Source organism: Chanos chanos, chromosome 5 (assembly GCF_902362185.1).
Source record: "Chanos chanos chromosome 5, fChaCha1.1, whole genome shotgun sequence".
NCBI lineage: Eukaryota > Metazoa > Chordata > Actinopteri > Gonorynchiformes > Chanidae > Chanos > Chanos chanos.
The window spans coordinates 18,825,530-18,849,943 of NC_044499.1; the positions used below are offsets into that span (position 1 = coordinate 18,825,530).

General features: G+C 44.0%; 1 protein-coding gene across 1 annotated transcript in view; it reads right to left on the bottom strand.

Annotated features, from left to right (window-relative positions):
• ptprfb (protein tyrosine phosphatase receptor type Fb) overlaps window positions 1–24,414 on the bottom strand; it is a 101,613-nt gene that overhangs the window by 19,261 nt on the left and 57,938 nt on the right. Inside the window, exons 13-22 of the mRNA XM_030775352.1 lie at window positions 23,021–23,326; window positions 20,736–20,929; window positions 14,776–14,802; window positions 10,175–10,292; window positions 9,324–9,902; window positions 8,345–8,442; window positions 7,254–7,507; window positions 5,039–5,120; window positions 4,393–4,599; window positions 326–486 (exon numbers count right to left, since the gene is read on the bottom strand). Of these exons, the coding sequence (XP_030631212.1) occupies window positions 326–486; window positions 4,393–4,599; window positions 5,039–5,120; window positions 7,254–7,507; window positions 8,345–8,442; window positions 9,324–9,902; window positions 10,175–10,292; window positions 14,776–14,802; window positions 20,736–20,929; window positions 23,021–23,326 (2,026 nt within the window). The remainder of the gene's footprint in view (window positions 1–325; window positions 487–4,392; window positions 4,600–5,038; window positions 5,121–7,253; window positions 7,508–8,344; window positions 8,443–9,323; window positions 9,903–10,174; window positions 10,293–14,775; window positions 14,803–20,735; window positions 20,930–23,020; window positions 23,327–24,414) is intronic.

Consider the following 24,414-nt stretch of genomic DNA (forward strand, 5'->3'; position numbering starts at 1 on the left):
GGAGACCTCTCAAAAATGACCTGACCAGTTGAATTTCAGTGATAAGCCAACCAAAATTCAAGTGACTAACTTCTCCGCTAATTCATTAAAATGACATTCTCCACTATTCAGTAATAATGAATGTGTGTGTGTATGCATGTCAGTGTGAGGATGTATGTATGTGCATGCATATGTGTGTGTGTGTGTGAGAGTGAAGTAAGGGGTACTTTGGAAGAGCTAGAGACGCAGAAAACAAATGCTCTACACTCTCATTAACTGCTTGGTAAAAACAGTCTGATAAGAGAGTGGGAGAGAGAGAGAGAGTGTGTGTGTGTGTGTGTCTCACCTCTTGAAAAGCAGGATGGCGATGACGATAATAACGATGAGGACCACAGCGAGGACTGGACCCATCACCCACAACATCTCTGGCTGGTCAACTTGAGGGACCCGGGGTCCAGGACCGGACACTTGGATTGGATCAGAGTATGGACTGGCTGAAAAGATGCGCTGTGATAGAGGAGACAGAGGTAGAGAGAGAGAGAGAGAGAGAGAGAGAGAGAGAGAGAGGGGATGTGGACACATGAGGATCAAACCTAGTAAATGCAAAGTGTCGAATACATATGTCTGTGTTTCTCACAAATTCCCCAACACAAGACTGGCAAACTGCAGCAGCTGCCAGCCCGAGCGGAGACTGGTACAGAGTTGTTCATTGGCTGGATCCATAGTTACAGGGAGACAACCTCTCACATTCTGCAATCCCTGTACGAAACAACTCTCTTTGAAATCTTCAAAATCCTCTCAACCTAAGCAGTTTTCAAACAGTCCTTACGTGCCCTTCATGCAACTGAAGAGCAAAGGTGTGCGTAGGTATAGACAAAAGACAGATGCTACAAGAGAGAGATGCACTCAGAGAAAGAGGGAGAGAGCAGGAGAGCATGTGTTTCTTGGTGGCTTTGATAAATGGAGGCAGAGGAGACAAAATCATAACCTCTTCATTAGTGTTCAAGGCATGACAGTAGTGATGTTGCTGCAGGAATGGAGAGGGAGACAGAGAGACAGAGGGAGGGAGGGAGAGAAGGAGGAAGAGAAAGGGAGGCAGGGAGGGGGAGAGAAAAATGGGGGTGGCCACATAAATGAGACATCTTCTTGCTGTCTCCCCTTCAACTCAAGCACCCCGGGAGGGGAGCTAATCCCCCCTCCTTGAAACGCCTTGGGTAGTGACAGAGAGAGAGAGAGAGAGTGAGAGAGAGAGAGAGAGCAGAAGTTAAGAGAGAGAGAGAGAGAGAGATGGAGTCTGTCATTACAGCTTGGCAGGCTTCCTTTATCAGCAGGGGGAGAGGGCATCCTCACAGACACTCGTTCCCCGAAGACCCCCCCTCCCCCACCCCCCATTTCTCCTCCCAGCGCACAGCGGCGGTGCGGGCCTCCGTAATCCGCATCATTAGCCTCAGACCGGCTCCTCAGCGTTAGAAAAGCGCAGAGATATGAGTTTGAGAGATAAGCGGAAATTAGCTGGAGGAAAGTCACGTCATGAAGAGTTCTGTGGTTATCTCAACAGCTCATGTGACAGAGCCAACGCAAACATTCAGCACACGCATGTGATCGTCGCTCATGTGTCAAGAAGCGTATGGAGAATGCACAATGCGTTACAGTCTTTTTTCGCTGGCTATATGGGACACACGAAACCATGAAATGACATGTTCGGTGGTAGTAGTCCTGAGAGCACAGAGAAATGTGTTCTTGAATATTGGAATGGATCGGAAAGTAAGCACTCTCTCCTGTAATCAGGTTGCTGGGGTCATTCACCTTTTACATGGCTTCTGTGTTTAACGTGTGTGGTTATGCACAAAAAGATCTCTCTCTGAACATTTTGTACTGTATGTCCAATTGAAATGTCAGAGTGGTGCGAGGACCTTACAAGCACACTCGTTCTGATAGAGGCAAATGAAGTTTTCATTCATTTACAGGGGTTTGAGCAGAATCCGTCAGATAAGGCTCTCCTCCAGAGTGTTTTCCATTCACCACTGACTGCCAGGTATATATGTGTATGCAAGAAAAGAAAGGGAGCAAGGGGGGACTGAGGAGGAGAGAAAGACAAAAAGAGAGAGAGAGAGAGAGAGAGAGGGAAAAGAGGAAGAACTTGAAACAGAGAAGGCGACACAGAAGACTAAAGCTCTAGCGAAAAAAAAAAAGAAAAAAAAGGGAATAAAAAGAAAGCCGGAATTATCTTGCCGTGAGCCACGGTGGAGTGTGGAACCTGCATCTAGTCACATAAAGAATCTCTGATGAGCATGCTACTGGTCATTCTCCGTTCCACCGCTGTCGACCGAAACTAACTTCTCGTCTCTTTAGTGAAAGATTAAATGACTGCGAGGCAGCATGCTTGACTAACACACAAGGGAATAATAATGACCATGATAAACAATAATAATAATAATAATAATAATAATAATAATAATAATAATGATAAAAGTAATAAGATGCAAGCTAACAAATGTGGCCAGATAAAGAAGTTGGCTTTTCTTTTTCCCCGGGCTACAGAGGAGCCAGTGTCAGACATCATCTCTGTGTTGTCGCCTCAGTGCTCAGAGTGCTAATGCAAACACTTTATCAGTGAGAAACAGCCAATGAGCTGCAGGCCGCTACTAACCCTGCAAAGTGACCCTCTCTCGCTCGCTCTCCATCACTGGCACTGTTTATTCTAACCTCCGTCTGCGGCCTCTTTTTCCAGCTACTGTTTTTCCATCTATGTTTACAGCTATGCTCTCTATCGGCTCGGTCTTTGCATCTGTAGCTTTGTCTGCCTATTTCCCTCTTATACGCAGACCCCTGTTTCACACCCATCTCTGGTTCATACTATACATTCCTTTCATCCATTCTCCTCTCCTCACTTGTTTAAAATGATTCTGTTTACACTCTGTATCTATCATCTGATTTCACACTTCCCCTGGCTTGTTTTTATGCCCTGGGCAATACTTACACATGAAGTCTCTCTCTCTTTTTCCCTCCTTCTCTCCCTCCCTCCTGACATGGCTATGGCCTGCCTGCCTCTCTGAAGGGGCAGCTGCTGATGAAATATGAGAGATTATTAAACTGAGAGTCTATTGTTTTGCCCCTGTGCCCGCTGGCTGCACTAAAGAAAAATGTCTCTTCTGGTACGGTCGTGTTGTGTGCTTCAGGGCTTTGGCCGCCCCCGTGGGCCCTGTTCTGAATCTGGCTCAAGTCGAGCTACTCCCTCATTTTAGTCTGAAAAGACCAATTTAAGTGGACCAATGAAATGTTGTGGGCAGCAATGGGAAAACAGCTGTGGGTAGCCCAATCCTTCACTACAATGTTTAAAAAAAACAAAACAAAACAAAAAAAAAAACACACACACACACACACGAGAAAATGCGGAACCCTGTAGATTAACGTATTCAACTCCACCCACAATAATATATTCTACGTGACCAGTAACTAGCGACCAGTAATACAGGAGAATGTCAAACAAACCTCAGGTCCAGTGTTTGCTATGTGCACCTGTGAACTCCGGGGAGTAGTAGGAGAAAGACTGAGTGGGAGTTGAGGAGCAGAGGCCGTGGGGTTAAAGAGAGGAGAGCCGGCAGCGCTTTGAAGTGTTGAGTGGCGCTCCTTTCTTGTCATAAAGCATGCAGGACAGATTAATGCCGGGGCTTTAGCCCTACTTAAGAGTCAGCTTCAAGGGAATCAGGACAAGGCTTCACTCTCTCAAACTTCTGCCATACAAATCCATCCTCCTGCTACTTCCAAAAGCACAGAGGAGAGCCAAGACTGTGAGCTAGCGCTATCGCCGCTGTGAACGGTAGCCTCATGAATATTCATCACCCTGGGGTCCTCTGGAGACCATGCTGTATAATGGACTTTCATTTGAGTTTATTCAGAATGTAGAGAGAGGGGTTTTTTTTTTCATAGTTTTGGAAGTTTAGTACTTGTTTGAAGAGCGAGTAGAAAAACCAGTGGTGGCAACAGAGCTGTTACCACTGCCTGAATTTAACAACTGCTCTCTGGAGCCATGGGTCACTGCGCCACGGACTCCATTACCCCGTTCTGCAGGGACGCGAGGACGTCTGCTCATTAATAAGACATCATGTTGCCATGCCATGCTTTACACACTCACGTCTGTCCTCATTATCACATGTTTGAGTTTCGGATACAAACACGCACCCTTAGCGTTCAAAGGAATGCTAGCAAGAGAAAATGAAATCACAACATAGAAAGCAAGCCACGACGAGTGAAACTGATCTTTGCGGTTGATACCACGCGGTGAGGGTGTGACCATCCCGACTTGAGCGAGATCGATATGGAATGCTGAGATGCTTGACTGAAGTTGCCATGGATGTTGTTGAAAGTGTGCTGGTTTTAATGATGCGTTACCTGTTTTTCGTTGGCGGCTGCGGCATACTGGTCCTTAAGTTCAGCCATGATGAAACACATGTGCTGTTGGCCGCTGGCCAAAGGTCGGTTGTAGAAGCCACTGTAGTCTCTCTCGTCACCCAAGGTAAAGGTGTCTGGGAGGGAAGTGAGTTTGGCGGCGATGTAGGGCCTGGGGGCGTCTGCCTGTCGACGTGTCCTCTGGGGGTGGCCTTCACTAGACTCCAGGAGCTACAGAGAATCATGGAACTTAGATGAACATTTCGTGTCACAGAAAACAGGGCTAAAGGACAAAAGTGACAGGAATGCTACAGATATGTTTTTTTATTGAAGCAATGATTTAGGGGAAAAAACATTTCCAGTTAATTCAAGGTTGGCAAAAAACAATCTCACAACCAGTGGACTCTCTGGAGTTAGAGACAGTCTACAACTAGCAAATTCCGTCTAAAGACTCAGTTCTTCTGTCATACATACACATACATACATACATACATATATATATATATATACACACACACACACACACACACACATACATACATACAAACATACATACACACACACACACCCAAATACATAAATATACATATAAAGACACACACACTCTCTCTCACACACACACACAAATATATATATACATATATAAACACACAAGTACAGTGACACTTACCTCATCGAGTTCCATGTCATCAGGATTATCCCATCTACGTGATGACGACAGTGAGGCTGGGACCACCACAATGTAATAACACCTGCAAACACAGAGGAACCAGTAGGCTTTAACACAACAGAATTTTACTGCCCATAAAAGCCTTAACATGCCTGGAATACGGTGTCCTCTATCAACCACATAATCTCTCTAACTCTCTGCGGTCTGTACGAATGTGGCTGAACCACCCTTCTAGCAATTACTAGCGGAAAACTGGCAGAAGACTGAAGTATGGGAATATTGTCTATTCTAGGAGTGAACTAAAAAAAAAAAAAAAAAACACATGGATGACTTGCTATTCAGGTAATGATTCGAGTTAATCATTTCAGGGCTAGTGATCTTCAAATAATCTGTATGTCCATTGCAGACTCTGTGAAAATGCCTGGAGGGGCACGGGGCATTTGTGAAGGTCCGTGACCTGGGTAAGTCTGCAGTGCCACAAAAACGGTTGCCGCCTGAGGCTCTAATTTGGCCAGCCGCTGAGACAAGAGCCACTTTAAAAATCAAGCCCATGAAAACTCCCTGTGATTCAGTGCCCTCCGCCATTACCACAGACGGAGGGACTGTGTCTTAGGAGAAATCCCATATCAATCACCGGCACTCCAAATGTCAATCTCCGCTAAGACTTTCTCATCCCCGACACCCGAGTAATCTTTTTACCAATCAGAAAAATCACTCTCTCTCGCTACCTTAGGCCACTCCTGGAATTGGCAGAGGGGTTTGACAGCCAAGTCGGACCAGTCTGCACCAGCTCTGATTTTGTCAATGGCCAAGAGGTCAGACAGAAAAGTTCTGAGGTTGCACCCTCACCAAAAGTGCCTGACCACTTTTTTTTTTAATCAGAAAACTAATTAGATGTGGAAAAACCAGGCAAGCAAGTAGGCCCACACCCACATACACACAAAGGAAAAAAAAAGAAATATATTCCATTTCACTGTTTGTTCCATTATCACTCATAATAACTGGAGCATTGTAAATTACACGAGAATATGATCCCTTCTAGTCAAACAAATAATTACAGAGCATTTTTAATAAAGAGCAATAAAGTGACTTCATTCACAACCAAATGTTGTCCAGATGAAACCATTTTCGATTTTGAGAGGGCTGCTCATCTTTACGATTTTCATGTTGAGAGATAAAACGTTTGTTACATGTCTTGCCCTTAGTCAAGCTGCTGCAGAATCAACTGAACTCCACTAGCATCTTATTTCTCTCAGTTTGATAAAGTCACTGGTGACAATTGAGCATAAGAGCTGGAATGGGAATGAAAAAGCAAAAAGAAAAAAGGGTACAACAAAGCAACAAATCCGACAGCGTCCAAAAAGGAGGATATTCTGGAGTTGATTACAGCATTGTGATAGATGGGTGGGCATTTGACCCTTGAGAATACACTTACAAAACTTAGTTTCTAATCTGAAGGGCTACAGTTTACAGAATGGTGAGGTTAGAACCATCCCAGGAAAGAAAAAAACAAAAAAAAAACCATAAAAAAGAAGTAGCAGTTTTAATACTGGTTGCGTCACTGCATGCTGCACTGAATGGATACAGGGGTAAAATGACTGCTGGGTTATACACGCAATTGTTAAACTGAAATATGAAAACCACATTGCTTTACTGACTTGACCTAAACGGCACCATTCACTTTGGACAGAACTGTGTCACAATGATGGTGTCTGGGACAGTCTTTGTCAGCAGAAAAGATGAACTAAGTGTGAGCTGACAGGGACGGCAGACAGAATTGTCAAACTATTGCAGAATGAGTGTGATTGCTGTTAAGCTATAAGCGTTATATCAGAAAGGGCAGACATGTTTTTTTTTTCCAGTCTGTGCTAGAGAAAATACTGACTGAAGGCAACAATCACACTATGTACAGCATTCTCAAACATCTTGACTTGAGCAGAGTTCTGGCTGCCAAATATAGCAGATCACAGTAACCTGATATTGTTTGGTAGTAACATTAACACAGGCTTGACAGTATCTGCGGTGGACTCTTCAAAATCATTACAGTGTTTTCTATGCGATGGTATTCTGCGCCTGAATGTGTGCTGGAGCACTGGATTACGAAGGAAAAAGTAGATAACTTTGGAGCTTATATGGACCCAAGCTCCAGGGCTGGGGTTGTATTTGACTGACTTGGAGAATTAGGCTGTGTAAAAGGGCTTAAGATGCCACTGACTTGACGGGAGCAGAGCTGGGCACTTTGGGCAGGCTGATGGTGACTTTGCCACTGTTGGTCTGTTCAGGCAAATAGACGGGCTTGGTCTTGAGCAGGTCGGGCGCGGTGCGGATGGACACCTGCTGCTGCAGGCCACCAGCGCTGTTCCCTCTGCTTGTGAGCATAAAGGAATACTCTGTGTCTGGCTGCAGTCTGGTGATCAGTTTCCTCTTCAGTTTACCTTGTACCTCCACACTCTGCTGATTGTACAAGATCTATGAGAGCAAGAGGGAGAGAGGCAGAGAGAGAGAGAGAGAGAGAGAGAGAGAGAGAGAGAGAGAGAGAGCGAGAGAGAGAGAGAGGATCACTTACAGTTGTAACCTGCAATACACTAAGCAAATAGCAGCAGCACAGTTCTCCTATATAAATGACAACATGTCTTAATATTCACAACCCTCCTTCACTTCAGTATTATTCCAAAGTTCTCAGGAGAGCTTCATATATACGCACTGCACTAGTATTTCATTATATGACCTGAAAGCCAAACAGTTATGAATGAGACGTCCAATGAACTGAGCATGGATCTAGCTCCTGTTTCTCAAATCACTCATAAGACTCAATGGAATCAACAGTTATGACTGCTCCATATGTTCTCCATGCAGTGGAGCGCTGAAATGGAAAAAAGAAAAAAAATGACTATGCCTCTTTCTGTCTAGCCCTCACACTCATTACAGTAATGGGATTATTCTAATAGGTGGCTGACAGACCATAGAGACGTCTGTCCATGGGTAAGGGTGGAGAGAGGCTGTTTGGAGAGACTTTTTTCCAGAGACATTTGAGCGTGATGAGTTAATTGTGCGGTTTGTAGATTCTTTCCACTGCAGACTAATCTGTAGGAAGAGCTCTTAAAAGCCCTAGGTGGGGGATGAGATTCAACCGGCAGCCATTAAACTGTCTTAATGGGAAGAAGAAAACTACTCAGGTTATGAAAACATATTCTGGCAAGTTGTTAAATGGGGAACATTAAAAGGAGGAGAGGAACTTTATTGATTGATATTCTTCCAGGCTCTAAGATGATCTTCATTTATGCTGCAGCTCACGGGGATGTTTACCTTAAAAGGCACTTGGGATTTGAAGTTTTCTGGCACTTCCCAGGTGAGCAGGACAGATGTTTTCATCACAGCCTTGACACTAAAATTGGTGGCAAAATCTGTGGAGAAGCAAATCACACGAAGAACCATCAATAATACAAGCACCGGGCTACACTGATGAAAACACTGTGTTCTGTATTCATGAAACCATCTCAAAGCGATAACTACAGTAGGACTCTGGAGAATAAAGAACGTATCTAGACATGGGCCACCCCAATTCATATTCCGCTTCCATATTCTGTTAAACCACATTCTGTCGCACAAATTCTTGATTTGTATGAAAACTAGGTACAGGGAATTTCTCTCTGTGTACCTTTAAATAGACACAAGCACTGAGAAAATTGGAATATTTAATGTGCAGGCATATGACAGTACATGTATCATGGCCTTAATTTGAGTGTGGAGAATGGTCTATGCACTGTGATGAGAGTGTGACTGGATTCTCTAATAGGATTAGAGTTTTATTTAGTATGTTCTTTCTGTGATGCAGATGTATGTGAGCTGGTGTGACTAAATGGAGAGCAAATGCTGACTTCTCCTGATCTCTATCTCACTCTTACATTTTTGAGAAGACATGGGTATGAACGTGGTCCTCACGTGAATTCTTGTGTATATGCGTGGATTATGTTAAAATCTCTATTCCTCTGGCGTCGTGCACAAATTCCCTCTCAGGATATACGTGCACGAGTACATGTGTATGATAGTTAAGCATAATCATTTCTAGCAGCAACATGCTTTACTGCATATAAATGCCTGAACGTACTTCCCAAAGAAAGACACACATTGTATTTATATGTTAAACACTATGTCTCTATGTTACCTCTGAATATCCTTTCTCCCTCTCTCTGCCTGTCTCTCTCATACATACATGTATGTGTGTTTTTCTGTAGAATGTGTATGCTCTTGTGTGTTTCTTTTCAACGTGTGTGCACACACTGACCCGGGGGGAGGGGCATGGTCCTGCTCTGGATGCTGGGGCTGAGTGGTCCTCCACCCTTGCTGGTGAAAGCTTGTGCACGAATGTCATAGGTAGTGTCCGGCCTCAGACCCTGGATGGTCATCTTGGTTTCCGTGGTCCGGTTCGTGCTGTTCTGCTGGCTGTTAATGTCACGATACACCACCAGATACTGGATGATCCTGCCGTTCCGTTCGGCCAGCGCTGGGGGCTCCCAGGCCAGGCTGGTGGAAGAGGCTGTGAGCCCCACCACTTCCAGTTTGAGGGGAAACCCAGAGGGCACGTCCTCCGGAGTGCTGATCTCCTTCACATACTCCTCACCGCTGCCTGCCCGATTCAGAGCGCTCAGGTGGAAGCTGTAGGTGGCGCCCTTGTGCAGGCCCGTGACCGTGTAGTAGTCGTCGGTCCTCTTGAGGTCTATAACGGTAAAAGTCTCCTCCTCAACCCGTTTGTAACGCAGCTGGTAGCCAATCAGTTCACCGACCATCTCCTTGGGTGGCTGCCATTGGATGAGGGCAGTGTTCTCCACAGTAGTGCTGATGATCATGCTGGGTTTTCCAGGCACTAGAAGGGACAGAATGTGGAGTGTGGGAGGCCTTACTGCAGAGAGTGCTATTATTGTGCATCATCATTTGACCGAACTGTGTGAAACACAGGCTCCCCTGTAGGGACACCATCGAAACTTTTCAAATAGACCTCAACTCAGGCAATACCTCTGGGTAATTCCCACACATAAGAAATCAGACACTGCAATCATCTTGCCTTCTCTGACTGAAGCCCTGTGTACAGGAGCACTTAAGATGCCTCTGTGGAGATAATTCTACGAGTGTACATACCTGCTCCGGTGGTGGTGATGACTTTGGCTTTGCTGCGAGCTCCGTCGCCCTTGGTGGTGTATGCTGCTACGGTAACTGAGTATGTGGTCTCAGGGAGGAGTCCAGTTATGTAGGCCTCCTGTTAGACAGACACAGGGCGATGAGTGATTGGACACTACATTTTGCCTCTGGTCCGCACACCATGACATACCCTCACAAACCACACAGAAGCACATCACCCTTTTTTTTTTTTTTTCAAACAAATCTGAACCTTAAAGGAAACTTCTTCTATTTCTTCTTCTTTTTTTATTTTTTGAAATGCCCATTCTACAAGGGTCCCAAATCTGAAAAGTTCCACTGTTGTGGTTTTAAGGCTGAAAACTTCTGAGGGGATTCTGTCCACCATAAGTCATTTATTCAAGCCAAAAACAGACAGACGAACATGTAAAGCAGCACGTACCATAAGTGTCAGTGTTCTTGTTCATGACCAGCATGTACCAGAGAATAAAGGTTTGGCTGGAGGTCTCATGTTACCAGTACACCATGACAGATATCTGTATGTTCTGTAGTGGAAATGTATGTTCTACGTGTTAAAAGATTTGAGAACTTAAAGAAAATGTTTTCTGTGCTACCCACAGCATTATGCAAAATGTACAACTGTCAATCAGTAAATTTTAGACCATTTTTAGACAAGCTCTTAAACCAAAAAAAAATTAAAAATAATCCACAATTGGATTTAAAAGTACTATGTAGATACCAACTAAACGTATAGTATCCTGTGAATGTTTAGTGGTAGCATGTCTGTGAGAAGATTCCTCAAGCTGAAAAAAAGCTTAGTCTAACAGCTCTCTCTGTAAATCTACTGCACCTGCTCCAGCAGCTGGTCGCACAAAACTATCAATTAATGTGGAAGGAATAAAACCCTCTAAGAACACTGACGCATATGGAGGTGCACAAAGAACAAACTGATTGAACAATTGAACAGAACTTGAGAAATATGAAAGTAAGGAAACTGAACACACACGGACACACACACACACACGCTCTTCATAGTGTCTGTCTGTTAGAACAACAGATGAACACATCTTGAATGAAGGCACTGAAAGCAAGAACTGAAACACTCCAACATGTACACATTCTCTCTGTTACACAGGCTCAGACACACAGACACAGACACACACACACACACACAGACACTCCCTTTTTCTCTCTCCCTCACACTAATCTCTCGACTTACCTCTTAGCCCTGTCATAACCTCAAATCTGTTGCGTGAGCCCCTATAGGTACAATTCTCAACATAGTCAAAGCTCCATCCACACCATTATCCAGCCCTTTTCATCAGCAATATTTCTTATGGGGAACTCTGTGTGTGAAGCCTAAGGTTACTGATGAAAACTCCCTTTGGCACAGCTCTAGGGCAGTGGCATGCCATGCACTGTAAGAAAAATGAGCTATGGTTATATTCCACAAGCTAATTTCTGCCTTGGGCTCTTGGTTATTCCTCCGGACTTCTGAGGTAACACTGTGGGTAGCGGGATGGCACGTGATCAATAGTTCTGTAAACAGTACTTCTCTCCCAGGCACCATGTTTGTCTTTCAAAGCTCCTGACTTACAAACAGACTGGGCTCTCTTTTTTTTTTTTTTTTTGATATGCTTGAATTGTGTCACATTCTATAATTAAAGTTTACCATTCCAGTTAGGGAAGCACATTTAATGGTCTATGTTGGGTGATGTTTGAAAACTTTTCTTCTGCTTAAAGGTTGCTTGGTTAGACTTTGTCCCACACAAACCCTAAAGAGAGAGCGGGACTGTAGGATAAAAGGTAAATGATTAGAACCTTTTTTACGTTTATTGAGGAAGACTCATTACTTTAATCATACCAAATTACTTTTACAGGCTCGGCGATGGGATTTGCAGCTATCTCTCATTTTCTCAAATTTAAATGGGGACTCTTATCACTCTACGAGGGGAACAGTTCAGACTCCCAGCGAGCAGATGTTTAACTCGGTGGGAGAGGACGGAAAACGATTCGGTGATTGATACACGTAGAAGCGCAGTCGTTTGTGTGCGGCCTCCTTTCAAAGCGCGCATAAAAACGAAAGCCTTATTTTGGCAGCGGTAAATACAGGCCTGTTTCGGCAATTAGTCTTCATACAGAGAGAAAATTAGAAAGGAAATCTAATGAGAGTTTGAAAATGAAGCAGCACTATTGAGGAGCCTGAGAGGTGTGTGTGTGTGTGTGTGTACGGAGCAGATTTGATTCGCATGGCGTTCTCGTTTGAATAGGGCGGCAGCTCTCCGTTGGCAGACGTGCTGCATGCGAGGGGGGGGGGGGGGGGGGGGGTACGAGAGGAGGTGGAAAAGTGAGGCTTTTCCCTCCGGGTGTGGAGTTGTCACAGTTCACTAGAAACACTACCTTTTACAAAATGATGGACAGTTGCAATAGATCACTGGGGTGGTGGGGGGGGGGGTTGGGTATAAATATCATTAAATACTGATGAGTGTCATTGTTTTTGAGCCACAATCAACATTATTGCTGAGAAAAGCAGCTCCACTGTATGCTCCATTAACTGGAGCCACTGAAAAGAAATCTTTTCAGACAAGGCTCTTTCTATTCAGCAGTGTTGTAAAACCACACCTCATGCTCTGTGAGAAGAATTTCAGTGAATGATGTAATTCCTGCCCTAAAGGAGGAATTTTTGCCAATATAAGAGCAATGGGTTTGTTTGGATGGGTGATCGTATGAACTATTTGAAATTCACATGTTAAAGGCCTTGATGTGCACAGCACAGGTGATGCTTATTCCCCTATAAGTTCAGCAGCTGTGACACACAGTAACCTTCAGGGTGATGAGGTGACAGAAATACAGACACATACACACACACACACACACACACAGAGCACCACCGTAACCCTAATGAATCTGTAGCAGAGGAAGTGTCTCTTTCAGTCCCTCTCTCACACACACACACACACACACACACACACACACACACACAAGAGAAAAAAAGCATGAGGTCACAGGTGTCAGGAGTCAATCCTCTTTTACACTACATGAGAACAATTATGAATCCTGTTCCAGATTCCAATATAAATACCCCACTGAATTTGGATCAACAGGGAGAATGGTTTAGTTGGCCTACATTAAGTGTCTGTTGCGTGTTACCACAGGCTGCAGTGGATCAGGTGCATTCTGTAGCTACAGGGCCTCTACAGAGAACACTAGCAGTGAGTTGGCAAGGAGATGAGAGCCCTGAGAGATGAGGGTGAGGTTTAGCCGGGAGAAAAATGACACCAGTCACTGAAGCGTGCCCAGTTTACTTTTTTTTCCCTTTCCTTCCAATCTGAGTGGTAAGAGGATTTACTACCGTAACGCCTGCGAGCCCGAGCACTGGAGAAGGTTCTCACGCAACTGTCAGAACAAGAAACTGTGAGAAAATCTCAACTGACGACATACACAGTCATTCAACTGCACACACTGTCACTGACTCACTCACACACACACAAGCACACCCACTCACTCACGTAACTCCACAGATGCAAATGAACACACACACACACACTCACACACACACATATATATATATATGAGAACTGAAGCGCATCTGTAACTCCAGGTCTCTTTCCTGTCTGGGTGTAACTGATTCTCCCATTTAACATAGACATAATGAAGCACATTAACACATCACCATCAGGTAAAAAGACAGTCTTCTGTAAAACACTCATGATATTCTCCAAACCAACGCCCCCACTTTCTTCCCACCATTACACACAACAGGGCCAAGCAGGTTGAGAGAGAGGGTAATCACAGGAGGGTTTTGTGTGGATATCACTAAATGAATATTGAGCTGTTGCTCCAGATTTGAAGGTTTGAAGATTCTGTGTGCATCTGTGTGTGTGCATAACAGAAATGGGGACATAAACGGACATTAGCCATTACAGAACACAGTTTTTAGTGAGGGGCTAATGTCCTCCATGTTTTTCATATCTGTTTGTCAGTTATTAAGGGACTGGTTATAGTAGTCATTACATCAAGATGCGGCAAACTGGACCGAGGCACTTTTACATGCCCGCAGTGAGGCTACAGCTAATATGACAGACCTGCATTACATGCCGTATAATTAGAGGCTATTAGAGTTAGAGACTACGTGTGAATGAACCTTGCAGTGCAAATGCAAATTTGATTTTGTATTAATGTAGTTTACTTCACTCTCTGTCTCTGTGTGTGTGTATGTGAGTGAGTGAGTGAGTGTGTGTGTGTGTGTATATGTGTATGTTTATCTGAGAGTTGGGTACAAGGACTTGAGGTCGATTAGACACACACTCTTCAAAGGGAGCTCAAGGAACTGTTTTCATGCCATTTTTCAAGCTGCTTGGTCCAAGTCCCCATCAAGCACACCGGGGGGAGTTCAATCAAACTGTTAATCCCACTGCCCTCTGTATAGGGGTTATGAGGGAGAGTGTTAGTTCCCAGAGGAGAGAGACAGAGAGAGAGAGAGAGAGAGAGAGAGAGAGAGAGGGAGAGAGAGGGAGAAGGGGATGCTCAGACACACATATACACACACAGCGATCCCACCGGGCCCAATGCCGCAAACACCAGCACACACTGGAGTTACTCACATATTCCGTGGACTCCTCAATTTTCCACTGAGGGAAAACACATGACAGACGAAGGGAAAATGAATCAGAAACGGCACTACTAAAGGGAAAAAAAGCATTTCTACTTTTTTTCTCTATAGGTGATCAGTGAGCAGTACCAGTCACATGCTGAACTGTCACTCTGAACTGAAAGAGGAAAAAGGGGAAACACAGATAGAGAGAGAGAGGGAGAGTAGAGAGAGAGAGACAGAGAGAGAGACAGAGAGAGAGGGAGAGCAAGAAAAGAAGAAAGAGACAGACAACGCTATGGATCCTTTTTTAAATCCTGACAATGCCTGCTGTTATAATGTGAGGTAAAAACAGAAGTTTCACGTGGCTAGCAGCGTCGAGGTACTTCAGCACTGTGGGAGGAAAGAGCAAAACACCACGCACACAGACACTCCAATATTAACATCACAGTGTCTCTGTGCTTAGAGAAAACCCAAAGAACACAAACACAAACTTACCTTTGATTTGGATCCAGAATTAAATGCGTAGACATTTCATTTAAATATCAATACGTGACATAGAAAAGCACTGCGGTGAATGAAAGGGAACCCTTTTAATACAAATGCACTACCTTGTTAGTTGGTTCAAAGCGATTCTGTCACGTGTCGCATTTGAAGTCATGTTAAAATTCGTGTTCTAATGTGCCTGTTAAGTCTTCATACCCGCAGTAAATCCTGTAAACTACAGAGGCTTTTCTCCCGCCTCTGATGTAGATAAAAGCCTCTGAAAGTTTTCTTTTTTTTTTTTTTTTTTTTTACATTTGAATACCTGGGCTACATAGTTAGATTTTTCTTCTTTGACTGAAACTGTGAGGGACTCCAGTGGGATTTGAAAGCCCATTTTGCAGCGCCTACACCCCGTTGGAGCTGAGCATGACATCCCATTACCCTCTCCGATCCGCCGGCCCGGTCACATCAAACTTAACCGGCATGCGGCAAAAGCCGGGGCCTAGCAGCAGAACTGAAGGCATTGACCGAGACCACAGAGTCATCCAGGTTTAGGTGGTGGGACCGGGGAAAAAAAACCCCAGGATTTTTCTGTCCAATTCACTTTCTGTCATGTTCTTGTGTTCTTGTTTGAAGCAGCTAGATGAGCAGCAATGTCATTTTGCAAATTCTACAATGTAACTGTTTTCTGTAATTTCCCCCTCCATATACTGTAATCACCTTTCTTACAGGACAAAACTAGATCTGTTTTTCACGCAGTGCCGTATGGCTCGTAACCCAATGGTATCATTACCTCCTGGGGTGGGAGCCAGCGGTTTCCGGTCTCTTCACCTACACGGGCCACACTGCTATTAACAGAAACCATGTCCATCTCTGGGCCCATGCAATCACAGTAAACCAGTCATGTGTGCCACTGCCACGTGGGGCCTGTGGTACAGTGAGAGTTTTGGACATTTACCATGCTCTTAATAAACAAAGGCCAACTTCTCTAAGAAAAGGCCAACTTCTCTTGTCCCTGCCAGAGGCAAAGTCTCACCAGGAGCACATTCACCTCTAGCAAATAGCTAGACTGATCATCAGTCTCCTCAGCAAATTGAGACTGATCACTCATCTATTCAGTGGGCAAAACCAAAGCACAGATCAAATATGACGGAGCTCATACTATCCTCTGCAGACAGCACTTAGAATTCATACTCGGTTGTGTTGCTCTTGGTTTGACACGGACTGTATTTCATCCTTAACTCGCTCCCTCCAAAATCAATCAGCAGTCCGATCCATCGTATGTAGCACAATACAAACGCGTGCACAACACGGGCACAAAGACTCATCCAAAAACGTCCATAAACTGCTGCTATTCTTGGTGAGAGGTGGGTGGAGAGGAAATCAAGCACTATAAGCTTGTTGATTTGGTCTCTCTAGAATAAGCAGCTAGCAGCACAATGCTGACAAACAGACAAATGTATGACAACCCCTTCATCTTATACATACACACACACACACACACACACACACACACACACACACACACACACACACACTCTTTCACAACCTCCTCTCTCGTCATAACACAGTCAGCGGGAACTACAGATCATTCTAGAGCAGGGATCCAGTAATAACATGCAGATTTCAAAGCTTTACGAAAACTGCTGCATCATGGTTGATATGATGACTTCAGTTTCACTGTAAGAAAAGGAAAATAAAAAGAAAAAAAGAAAAAGAAGCTAAAGACAATGAAATTTTTTGCTGGAGGTCTAATTTGTTTACACTGCATTTTGCATGATTACTAAACTAAGGACTTCATACGCTGTGCTGGGTAATAGAAATCCTTTCATTAAAGGCATCATGTATTCAGATAGCCAACAGTATTGTTTTTTTGTTCTTTTTTTTACACAACATGCGTAAATTAGCCGCCTATCTGAACTGAATCAACAGACAGAAATGAAAATGTATCACTTGGGTCAAACCATCTCAAATCACACATCACGACACAAATCATTCTCAAATGACCTGCACAGCTAGAGATGGGCGCGAGAAACATTCAAGTAACGTTATTTTATAAACAGATAATCTGATCGGTGAAACATGAAGCTGATTGCAAATTGCACACAAAACTGACATTCTGATTAAAAAATATTCAGCTAAGCATCCATTTAGTCCCAAACACTCAATGACTCAGACATATGGAATTCCAAATGGCAATGCTGCTCCCATGGGCACACCACACTAAGTCCATTACATTACACAGTTTTTAACATCAACCCTAATGATGGCCGAACAGTCTGGAGTCTGCTGCCTAAAGAAAATCCTTTCTCCAGCCTATCTACTGTGCTGCCAAAGAGGATGGCGATGGTCTTTTTTTTTTTTCCCTGGCCCAGATTAATGAGTCAGGAAAGGTTTTCTGTGTCCTGCCATGTACTGGTGATAGTGTTATTTTCTAACCATCAGGTGCTGATGTCCTAAAATGGAAAAAAAAAAAGTTCTCAATGTTTTTATGAATTGCACGATAGCTAATCTTATCTCTAACTACATAAATCATTTTGGTGGTGCGTTTTGAAATCCAGTTTGTATGAGATTTCAGATGGAATAAACTGCTGAAACAGGAAATTACAAATGTGGTGAAAGCTTGGACCTTAAGAAGAACATGAGGGGACGTGGAGAAAGTATGCGACCGTGTGTGCGTTTCCTATAAGTGCCATAGGCATGATCACAGGGTCCCACTGTAAAGCCTTATACACATTTTAAGTAAAACTTACATCCCCAAAATACTGAGCGACTCAATCATTTCATCTCTCGCTATTTCACTCTGTCATCCTACCCACACCAATAAGCAGAGCAGATTAATTACAATAACAGAGCAGACATACTCGAGAGGGACCCTTTTGTCACCCGACTGGATGTGTTACATACAGAGGCCACTGGTCCTCTCCCCTGGATGCTGCTCACCCACCATCACACTGTGGAATAGATCTGTAGACTCATTCTCTCCAGTTAAATTTAGCAGCAAAATTAGGGCGGTGTGTGGGCTCTGAGTCTGGCCTTATTTGAAAAGAAAAAAGCGCTTAACTCGCCCACACACAAACAAGCGCTTGGTATCTTCCCAGCTTTTCAAATGGAGCCTGGAAACAGGAAGTGGGGGAACAGAGGGAGAAAGCTAGAGAGAGACAGAGAGAAAGAGAGAGAGAGAAGGAGATGTTGAATTTGGAGAGTTGGCTCTCATTCACATTCAGGGATTTTGAATAAAACTCTCGATAGAGCTGTTTTAAGAAATCATGCCAATGAAGAAGAAGAAGAAGGAACTTGACTGGAAAGGAATACCTTAAAAATGTCAGGACAGAAAACTCATTATTTGTCTGTCACTATTCAAGTTGCCAAATATCTACTGCATGTATCAAATAAGTAATATCTCTGGCAACTCTATTTCACATATAAACTCAAAGAAATTATTAACTCTAGCTAAATAAAAAAAACTAAAACTTTGCCCATTTACATTGTTTTCAGATCCCATACTTATGCTGCGTGTTAAAACACTGTTTCCAAATGTGGAATAAAAAAATCGATGCGTGGAAAGACAAGATGTTACAAAACTATAAATTTTTTTGTTGTTGTTTTTTTGGAGCCAGCGACCAACACAATCCATTCACCACAGCAGCTGTTTGTTTATCACTATGTGAGACCATTACAGCTACATCTAATGGATTATTTCACTGCTGTAACATGTTTCCTTTTTCTTCCCTCAGTCACGCACTTCTTGTCCTGGCTGGCCTACTACAGCTACCTGAAGGGCCACAACACCACAAGAAAAAAAGCCTTAAAAAACCCTCTGATATTCTGAGCCAGTGAGGTGTAGACCCCCTTCTTACAAACTGGTTCTGACTGGAGCAAAACCATCTCTGTGTGTTGTGTCTAAAAGGATAAAAACAAAGAAAACATCTGTTCAAGGTGTGGGGTGTACTTTGACAAATCTGGGCAGGTCTTTCAGCTTTCTGTCATTTTTTATGCTGGAAGTCGGGAGACTAATGAGTCAAACACAGGAACAAAACAGCTAATATTCTCACATTCTACTGCAAATGACTGAGTCACTCAACATTCCCATGGGGACTGAAGCAGAGTAATGAGAATGAGGGTTAGCTGTAAATTGCCCTGAGGAGGGATAAAAGACCAAAGCAGGTGTCCTTGTCTGTTGGGGTCAACAGAAATTCAACTGACACACTGTATAAACAAATCTAGCCCCCCCCCCATCCTGCCCACTTCTGAACCAGACAAAACAAAAATATGAAACCTGTACACATCCCCTTGGCGTGCTATATGCTGTCAAACAAACAAGCTTATAACCTTTCGAAAAAAGAAAAAAATGCTGGAATGACTTGAGGCCTCCACTGTGCCACTCACAGAGGGGAAAAACATAAAAAAAACAAAAAAACAAACAAAAAAAACACCATACATTCTCAAACAGCCTGTAATACCCAAACTCCACCAGTGAGAGCCGACATCAGTGTGGTATGTATTTTATGTATCTGTCACATCAACAGCCAAAAACACACGTGGCTGATGTAATGTGGACCGACTGGACGGAGCAGTATCTGGCGCAGACGATGTCTAGGGGAGATAATCTCGGCGAATCCGTTGTCTCTTCGTCCTGACTGACTGACAGAACGGTTCATCTTCTGACACAAACGCGAGGAGAACTTTTTTTTTTTTTTTCTTTTTTGCTTGGTAGGCACCATCTGGGAACTGATACAGCAAAGCTCTGGTCATCAGTCCATTTACCTAAACCCTAAACCACTAAACCCTGCCACAGCACATCAGCATCTCAGGCTACATCCCTCTGTCGGATATTCCCCTGGCTGACCCCCGTGGCCAGGACTGCTTACGCAGGTAAATTACAAACTCTTGTCGGAGGGTGGCGAGGGTGCAGCTGAAACACGTGTCCGTGCAAGTTAATTCCTGGATAACAATCCCAAGGCTGAGGCATTTAAATGCCCCCGGACCGATTCTCGATTCCCTCACAAGTGTCTGCTTCAGGATATTCATGAGAAAAAAAAAAAAACAAAAAAAAAACCTCCTCCAGCGGATTACTATCGTTCTTCCATTTCGCTGCACCTCTCGTTTCCTCAGGTATTTTGGATCTCCTTGGATTAGTGAAACATGGGTGAAATAAATAAATAAGCAACAAGGTAGTGCATATGTATTAATGTGAAGGCGCCAGAATGAGGAGGGCTTGCCAATGTAATACCTTTATGAAAAATTGAACACACTAATTAGCATATATCTTGTTACAACTCCTGTTGCCCTGAAAAATGAAGAAACTCCATATTGCTGCTGGTGAAACTGGGGGTGAGAAGAGGTGATTAAAGAGAGTGTATGGAGGAGGGAGATTCAAAAGAAAAAGAAAAAGAAAAATCAGTAAGGAAAGATGAAGGACACCATCTCAAACACTGAGCCCAAACAGTGTGTACAAGGAGGGGGAGACGAAGTGGCGGCTTGTACCTGGGCCTCGGGTAGAGCTACATCCATGATGTTTGGTTGGCCACGAGGCTCTCCGTTCTCCAGCCGGGAGAAAATGACCTGGTATCCCCGGATTTGGCCGTGCTGTTTCCCAGACAAGGGTGGCTTCCAAGTCACCCGTATAGCTGTAGAGTTTACAGCCTCCACTTCCAACTTCCGAGGGGGGGCACCAGGCACTGATGGGGGAGCAAAGAGAAAAATGTACTCAAGGCTTAGAACCATTAAAAACACATGCACACACATATAATTGTGTACTAATTAAAGGTTAGTTTACACAAAAGATCAATTATCCTTTATAAGGCCCAGGATATTAAAAAAACAAAAACAAAACAAAACAAAAAAAGAACGTATAAAGATTCACTTTAGAGTAACATCATTTAAGATGTTTTCACTCAGCAAAGCAGCAATTCTAGGTCACAGCAAAAAGCATTACTATAGCTTTAAAAGAATCTCAGTTTAATTCTGCAGAAGGGCCAAAAGGATCAAGGACAGTTAGTAGTCCAAAGTGAAGCGCTGAAATGTTGTTAATTATAGCAGGAAATCAGCTGAGTTGCAATAACTTCAAACAAATTAATTATAGAGAACACCCCACTGGGAAGACAGATCTCATATTCATGACAAAAGAGAGAGCGAGAAGGAGAGAAAGTGAGAGAGAGAGAGAGAAAGAACAGTTGTTCTATTTCTATACACATTCAAGGGGAGTGGGCATGACCCCAGGACTGGGGGAGAGAGGGATGGGATAAGGCAAGGCCAGACCTTCTGACAGAGCAAGCAACAGCAGAGAGAAAAGAAGAAGAGGAAGAAAAAATACAGAGGCCGATGAGCAGACAATGAAGGAGAGATGAATCTAAAGGGGCGAGAGAGACAGAGAGAAAGAGAGAGAGAGCAGGCGATGAGACTGAAAAGAAAACAAGGGATGAAAAGGGCAGCAATAGTGACAAAAGAGCAAACGTAACTGAAGCACAAAGACGGAGCAGCGCTTTTACTCTGACGTAGGAAAGGGCGTTAAAAGGCTGGAGTCAGAGAAAGGAGTGAGATTGTGTAAGCGTGTGAGAAAGGCCTTGCATATCCAGGGGAGCAGAGCAAATCCTGTTATTCTGAGACAAAGCACATGCTGTCTGGTGGAGGGCCATGGACTGGGTGTATCCGGTCTTAGTCATAAAGACAGATCCCACTCTGTCCACACAGTCTCTTCAGTACACCTACACCTTCCCCACAGGCCACTCCATCAGAATACACACAGCCTGCCACAGGCACACAGGACTGCCATAGTCGCTTTTGGATACAGGCTTACAGTGCCAAGCCAGGAGCAATTTTAACTGTGCATCCAACTTATTCAAATGCTATTGAATTCAGTTCTCTCAGAACGCTCAAAATCCACTGGAAAGCACCGGATTTAGTAAGGCTCCAAGCGAAGAGAAGCGGTGACTAGGACAGGGAAGAGAAGAGATTTGTGAGAGGTGTGTGTTGGATTTGCACAAAATGCCGTCTGTCCATAGAGAAAAAGGACACAATCAAGCTCGGTTAAGTCTTTACCAAACCATGAAGAGGGCCAAACCCTCACTCATCAAACTTCAGAGGGCTCTTATCTGGCAACAAAGCTCAATTTTCTACACTGAGCTAGAGGATGCTAGAGGAATCTCACTCTGAGTAGGGGTCTGTCGATTAGGGGGAGCTTCAAGAGAACAGACTGGTCTTCATAAATCCGCAGGTTTCACACTAATTTAGTATGGCTAATGCTCCATGAAAGCTGATCGATCTCTGGTCTTCCCGAGTGATACTGAGTTTGTTTTAGGAGGCTCATGTGGTTGGGTGAAAACTCAGATATGTCTCGGGAGCAAGAACGGTGAGCTCCACAGAATGTATGTAAAAAGCAAATTCAATGCTCCAAATTCTCCTTTGAAAACGGACAACGGTACTCCTCCTGAAGATTATCAACAAAACCTTGTCTCCCGCTGCAGGGTCTGGCGTGCTGGATGTGATATGAAGCTTCATGGAAGATTATATGTACAAACTATGCATAATTTCATTAGATTACTCAGCGTGTACTAGCTTAGGATGAAATACAATGCTATTGTTCTGGGGTTAAATGAAGTTGACTGACCAGAGAAGGAGGCAACAGAGAGAAGGTTAAAAACTGTGAGAGAACAGACCCTGAAGGAGACCCAATCCAAAATTAGGCTGAGTAGACGAGAAAGAGGAGGAAAAAACCCAGGGAGGGGAATCCGGCGCTATCAGGGCTTCAGGTGAGATGTTTTTAGACCTACCATCCTCATTCGTTCTGATCCGAACGGGTGCGCTCTCTGGGCCGGGGCCCACATCAGTGTGCGCCCTCACCCACACCTGATACTCCGTCCACTTCTCCAAACCCTCCAGCACGTGGCTGGTAGCGTCCGCGCTGATGTCTGGCACTTCGTGGCGCTCTGTGTCTTCGCCACTCACCGCCTGGTAGCTGACAGTGTAGCGCACGATGGCGCCGTGGCGACTGTCGGCGGGCGGGGCCACCCAACTCACCTTGATGCTGGTAGAGCTCTGACTGAGCAGGTGAACATCCTGAGGAGGGGCAGAAGGGGCTGTAGGGAGAAGGGGGGGGGCAGGGCAATGGAGGGAGGGCATCAAGCAAAGCACAAAGAACTGCAAGCAGGCTTCTGGACTGGGAGTATGGTTTAAAAAGGAGGGCTCGACAATACATTAGATACTGCAATATCTCCTTCTTTTGATTCCCTGAGAAATTACTCAGTACAATAAGATTTGATGGCCAAATCATTATCATTTCATTCATTTGAATAAGCTGTTGGGATTACGTCCTTTCGAACTATTCAGATATAACTCTTGTACTTGTGTCTTTTTTTTTTTTTTTTTTAGTACCGACCTACAGTTGCACTGATCTTTGTTTACCCTTTCTCATTATGTCTTCACATACGCAGATAAAAGAGGGGAAAGGGCATCGTTGTGTCTATACATGTTAACTGGCATTCACATGTTCACAAGCATTGTTTTGGCTTGTGTACGACATCCTACATTTGTCATGGCTCCAAGTGTCAGCCAGTGTGGCAGCTGAGAGCAGACATGTGTCTGGCAGCCTGCTGTCTCAGAGCTGTCTCGTCTCAAAGCGAAGACCGGTGCGACTCCTGAGCGAGTGAGATAAGACCCACGCTGGAACAACATCTTTAGTTTTATTCCTTGTTGCATGGGACTCAGGTGACTTTAAAACGGACGAGGAATTATTTAAAAGCAAAAGCAAAAAAAAAAAAAAAGTTGCGGCCAACTCTCCACAGTCCAGAAGCAGAAAAAACAGGAAACACAAAATAACTACAATGGCATCACAGTAAAACTTCAAACGAATCAAGCACAAAAGAAAATCAAAAGTTCACACCTACATGCACTCTTTAAAAAAAAAAAGAAAAAAAAAGCATATAGCAGATACATCACACCTAAACGAAACAATGTGTCACACAGCTCAAAATAAGAGAACATGGAGGAGAAAAAAGGAAAGGGGGGGGGGGGTTGTGGTAGAGGAAGGGAACTGAGGAAATGTCTGCTGGGATTTTCTTGGCATGCTCTCCTTGCATTGTTAACAACCAGAGCAGAGTGTGATGGAAGATAGAGGGAGCCTGCCACTCTCCTCCATGCCTGTGGCAGGATATGAATGTGAGGTTTC